This window comes from Limulus polyphemus, unplaced genomic scaffold (genome assembly GCF_000517525.1).
Source record: "Limulus polyphemus unplaced genomic scaffold, Limulus_polyphemus-2.1.2 Scaffold1968, whole genome shotgun sequence".
NCBI lineage: Eukaryota > Metazoa > Arthropoda > Merostomata > Xiphosura > Limulidae > Limulus > Limulus polyphemus.
The window spans coordinates 101745-108049 of record NW_013667578.1 but is presented as its reverse complement, the minus strand read 5'-3'; the positions used below and the strand labels follow the sequence as shown (position 1 = coordinate 108049).

General features: G+C 31.0%; 1 protein-coding gene across 1 annotated transcript in view; it reads left to right on the top strand.

Moving 5' to 3' along the window:
* LOC106465512 (116 kDa U5 small nuclear ribonucleoprotein component-like) overlaps positions 1-6305 on the top strand; it is a 122113-nt gene that overhangs the window by 110912 nt on the left and 4896 nt on the right. The window contains 2 exon segments of the mRNA XM_013925738.2: positions 722-809; positions 1943-2156. Of these exon segments, the coding sequence (XP_013781192.1) occupies positions 722-809; positions 1943-2156 (302 nt within the window).

Here is a 6305-nt window from a genome sequence, read left to right as displayed (position 1 = left end):
AAAATCAATTAACAAAGATTATGAATTTAGTAATTTGGGACTTAAATACGGATTTGATGCACGAGACAAAAGTGCATATTGGACGTGAAGAAGGAAGCAAGTTGCACGTGGGGAAAAAAACGCGCCTGATTTAAATGTCACACCTGAACGCTCACATCCTTTTAATTATGTTTGAAATTATGAACATTGCTCAACATCATGAAAATTAAACCTTATTTTCAATAAGCAATCTTGAAAAATATTTGGGGGTGCTTAACTTTTTTCCCAGGTTTATAGTATAAATCAGAGTATTGCCATTATTCATGAATTACTAATATGACTTCCTAAGTTGACCAAAGGTTACTAAACATAGTTGACATAGGGTAACTTAACATGGTGCAACACAGAATGAAACAGAGCAAGCTACTTATGAATTGATAACATCTTAGGTTGACATTGTTTGGATGGATAATACTAGTTTTTATGTTAAGTGTATAAAAAGTTAGTAAACATAATGTAAAACAGAAAAACACTGTTATTTATAAATTGATAATATTGCTTCTTTAGTTCACAAATGTTTATTAAACTTTTTATAACACATTGTAAATCAGAGTAACACCATTATTTATGAATTCATTAATATTCATTTTTAAGTTAAGTTGAGAAAAGGTTACTAAATATGATGAAACATGGTGTAAGATGGAATACCACTATTATTTATGAATTGATTATATAACTCCAGGTTGACAAAGGATTATTAAACATGGTGAAAGACAGTATTATCCAGGGCTTCCAATGGGCTACCCGGGAAGGGCCATTGTGTGAAGAACGTGAGTCTTATTTTTATATCTTTATTGTTCACATGTGATGTGCTGCATTTAGGTCTGATTATTATTTTTTCATAGTCATATTTGAAGTTGTTTATGTGAAATCTGTACATTTAGTCATTTTTTATATTGTCTTAATATTTGTTCAAGTGTTTTTCTTGTAACACCCAAATTTGTTAATAGTCCACAGTTGAAATAGTAATTGCTTGGTTTAAAGGTTTTTCACTTTTATGATGGGATGATAGCTTTTACCTTTTACTCTCAATTACTTAAAGTTCAAAATGAGCATGAGAACATAATATAGTAAATGCTGGGTTTAAGCTTTTTCATGCTTGTGATGAAAAGATAGAGTTTACTCCCAAAATCATAGAGATTGACATGATTGCAAGCTTCTTAACATAACAGAGTGAATGCTGAGGTTAAGACTTTATCAAATTTGTGATAGGAATGTATGGTAATGCTCAGAAACACGGAGATTGACATGATGGATGTCTTCATAACATAAAGTGAATGCTGGGGTTAAGGTTTTCAGGGTTCCAACAAACCTGAAAAGTCACGGAAATAAAAGGAATTTGTCTGGTACTCGTAGAAATAATTTTTTCCATATCATGGAACATCAAACATAGAAATAACATTACAAAAGTTAAATACAAGATTTAAAATATCTTATAATTATATAAAATAAGAAATATCAGAAGATATTCTCATAATTCAGTTGTCACTTTAAAGGTAAGTTCTTCCTGAAAATCCAAATATTTTTCAATGTACAACTTAAGCTATAACAGTATTTAGTGGTTCTCAACAGGGGTTGTTGTACCTAGTCAAAACAGGCGAGACAATTTCATCATATTATAAGGTACTTTTTGCCATGGAAAATGTTTTCAGGGAAATGAATATAAAAATTTGTGTGAGAACCATGCATTTTATCATGTGATAAACAGGTTGGGTAATCCTAACAACATAGAGATTAACATGATTGCAATCTAATGAACCTAACAAAATAAATGCTGAGGTTAAGATTTTTATCATGTGATAAGAAAGTAGGGTAACCCTAGCAAGATGCATATTGATGATAATGAAAATTGAGCATTTATTTATTTACTTTTAAACATAAGTCAATGTTGGTTTCACCTTAGCTATCCGAAACTGCAAATTTAAGATCCTAGATGCTGTTATATCAGGAGAACCCATCCATCGAGGTGGTGGACAGATCATCCCCACTGCTCGTAGGGTTGCTTATTCTGCTTTTCTTATGGCCACTCCACGTCTGATGGAACCATACTATTTTGTGGAAGTTCAAGCTCCAGCTGATTGTGTATCACCAGTGTACACTGTTCTAGCAAGAAGAAGGTTAGTAATAAACTCATATATACCAAATTTTTTACTATTTTCTAGCAAGAGGTTTGGCAATGTATTATTTATATATATACATATGTATGTGTATACCAGACATTCCTCTTTTCTGTTACTAAAAAGGTTAGCAGTGTATTGTTATATATCAGGCTTTGCACTGTTGTAGCAAGAAGGATAGTACCATACTGCTAGATACCAGATTTTCTACTGTTGTAGCACTAAGGGGACTAGTAAGATAGTTTTATGTACCAGATTTTCAATAAAAAGGTTGGTAAACTGTAAGCTTTAACATACTGTTTCTTATTCTAACATGAATATGGATATAAAAATTATTATCTACTTAGATAATATATTTATATTCTTCTGGTGTGGTTGGCCCCCTAGTGGCTCAGCAGTAAGTCTGAAGGCTTATAAGGCTAAAAACCAGGTTTCCATACTGGTGTTGAGCACAGCACAGATAGTCTATTGTATAGTTTTGTGCTAAACGAAAAATAAATTAGCATGAATGTTAGCAACTTTTTGTTCTTTACCAAAAAGTTGGTAACATATTTTTTACCAAACCCTTTTTTCCTGAGGTCTCCAGAAACACATTTCAGGACTTTATGCTAACCGGTTTTACCCTTCACTATTCATAAACATGTTTTACAGAATGTTAAGCTAACCAATTTTTTCCTCTACTCTGCAGAAACATGTCAGGAATTCATACTAACCACTTTGTTCTTGGACTCCCAAGAAATGTTTCGTGGGACTTCATGCTAACCAGTTTGTTCCTGAACTCTTCAGAAACATGTTTCAGAACTTTAACCAAACTACTTTGTTTCTTGACTTTTCACAAACATATTTCAGAACTTCATAGTAATCTCTGTTATTCTGAACTATTCAGAAAAATATTCAAGGACTTCAGTGCTAATCAGTTTGTTTTCCTGTGTACTCTTTTGATAAATTTGCAGAATTTTATGCTACCATGTTATGGACTCTTCAGAAACATATTTCATACTATCATATTTGTTTTGGACTATTTAGAAATAGGTTTCAGAGGACTTCATACTAATCCCTTTGTGCCTAGAGGAATCTTCAGAATCATATTTCATCACTCATGTTAACCACTTTGTTTGTAAATGTGTTTCACAGAACTTTATGTGGACTCTCCAGAAACATGTTTCAGGACTTCACACTAACAGATTTGGTCTTGTACTCCTGAGAATTTCATGGGACTTTACACTACCATTTGAGGATTGTTGAGAAACATAAGTCATAAGACTTATGGTAACTACTTTATGGACTCTCCAGAAACATCTTTCAGGGCCTCATGCTAACAAATTTTGTACTGTACTCCTGAGAATTTCATGAGATTTTATTCTACTCACTGTGTTTGTGGATTCTACTTGATAGGCTTATTTTACAAGACCTTGAGCTAATTACTCTTTGGACATATTTTGCAGGACTGTGCTGAGTACATAATTTCTAGACTTCAGAAACATGTTTCATAATACTCTATGCTAACTTCTGTGTTACTGGACTTGCATAAATATATTTCAAGACTTCATGCTAAATTGTATGTTCCTGAACTATGACATACAAGTTTCACTGGTCTTTGTTAACCACTTTGTTCCTGGACTCTTCAGAAATGTGTTTCACAATTTCTTACTAACCACTTTGCTTGTGAACTTTATAGGAACATGTTTCTAAGGGCTTTATGCTTACTACTTTATGGAATCTTCAGAAATCTGTTTCCTGGTACTTTATAAAAACTATTTTGTTTATTAAAATTGGTGAGGTTCACAACAATCTGCTCTGTTTAAAAAATGGAATTTCATAGGATTCCGTATTCACCTCTTTATTTTTAAATTCTTCAGTAATTGGTGTTTTACTTGGCTTTGTGATCACAACATTATTATTAATGATGAACTGAAGTGGAGGTTACTTGGAGTTCTCTCTTACAATAATGATGTAAAGTAAACACAGTAGTCTGATAATTAAGGAACAAATTACATGCAGAGTTCATGTGACTTGAATGAACAGGCTCTATTACATAGTAACTGTGTTTGTCATTGGTCTTAGCTAAGATATTAAAGTATATTTAATGATTAAAGTTTGTTGAAATAGTCATTAATCTTTCATAACAAGAAAACAATAGCAATTATTCTGTCATAAAAAGAAAAACTTTCTGCAAATAATTGAATAACCTTTAATCATTCTTTCACACTGATAAAAAAAATTGGCTTCGCATATTAAAACTTTCAGGAATCCTATACTGTGCATAACACAAGGTTTTAGTGTCTTACATTCAAAATTAAACTACTTTTTGTTTATGTTATACCAATTAGTATAGCATAAAATCTTAGCTAATAATCCATATTTTAATAGTATATAAGTTTTAAGTTCTTAATTCTATAAGGCAATATTTTAAAAAATCCTGTGTGACACGCGTGACAATTTATTTCTAGGTAACTTTTCTTCTCTGTTTTATCCATCACTCCTCCAAAAGTATGAAATGCAATGTAATTACTCACTATAAAATCATCATTGCTCAGATGCTCAGACAAACCATAATTTTTAAAACCTTCAATTTTGTTTGGTTACAGAGGTATCAAATAAAAAAATACCCCTCCTACCACACCCACCTGTCACATTCTCTCTTTCAGGACTTGTTAATAGTTCTCTCCTATTATATGTTACCTATAGCCAATAGAAAGCTAAGGTTTTCAACTGTAAAATGACATATTCTATTACGTTGTGTTCTGAACACACAATAGTCAATTTCACTTGTAATACAACTTTGATTCCCATAGGAATCACAACAGTTTGTTTGGATGAATTTGTCACGGTTCTTATCGCATAAGTATTATTCATGTTGACAAATGGTTACTAAGGTAGCAATGAGACTGTGAATGCTATGTCAGGATCTTTTTATTCTCAACATTTTGACTACAACTCGAAATCTCCTGAAGAAGACTTGTAATCAAAACGTTGAGAATAAAAAGATCCTGACATAGCATTCATAGTCTCATTACTACCTTAGTATCTTGTCGCATAGTTGTGATTGTTAGAGGAAATTGTCTGCTTTTTGCATGTTATTAGTCTATGTTCTTTGGTGCATTATTTAATTAAATAAAAATTATTTAATGCACAATTACAATTAGTAGGGTTAAGTGTCATTAATAGTCGACAGCAAAAAGCAAAAATTATGGGGTAATTACTTTATTTCTTGTTTTTAATGTTTATTCTTTATTTATTATTATAAAAGTAACTAAAATGTAAAAATAGGGATCTTGTTAGGTTAGTTAAGATTAGATTAAATAAAATAAATAATAATAAAATAAAAATGTTTTATGAGGCACACACGCGATAAGCACGTAGGTTGGTCGAATTTACCAATTCTGTTTTTAGATAGGGTAGAGAAAATAACAGATAAACTATAAAGTTTTACTAAAAAACATGTTTGAAATACATTTAGGAGGTTTTAGGGATTACACAATGGAAACTTGGAATTTTTGAGATGAGGAAAAGTACTTTTTATTTTAACATGTAAATTACTTTGCACATGAACTATTAAAAACAAATACTCAATATATTAGTGGACAAATCTTTATTTTATTTTATTAAAAAAAACTTCACTAAAAATATAATTTTTTGTATGTGATAAACTTATAATATGAACTGAAAGACTGCCACATTTTGTGAAGATATACCCACTATATTGAAAGTAAGAAGTATTAAATCTATAAAAACTTTAATTGAGTACAAAGAGGTCACGTGGTCGGTCAAGTTGACCAAGCCCTTGTAGAGAGAGTTAACTATTTTAGCATGGGTTTGTTCACAGTGACTGACCTCATAACCATTTTATGTTTGTTATGGTTTTCATGCTATAACTTTTAAATTACTAAGTGAGTGTTAACGAAATTTGGCATATTATCAGTAAACATTGCAATGCATTCATACCCAAAATATCAATATTTTTATTAAGTCTTAAGGTTTGTGAAACAATGTTTTTCTCGTGTCTTTTTTTTCTTTTAGCATGTTGCCTATCTATCATGTAAAGTAATTTTCATTTTAAGATTAAAAATACTTTTATGCATCAGAAAATTTTGAAATTTCATATGCTCAATCTTTATAATGTCCAGATAGTTGTCAAATGTTTCTTAA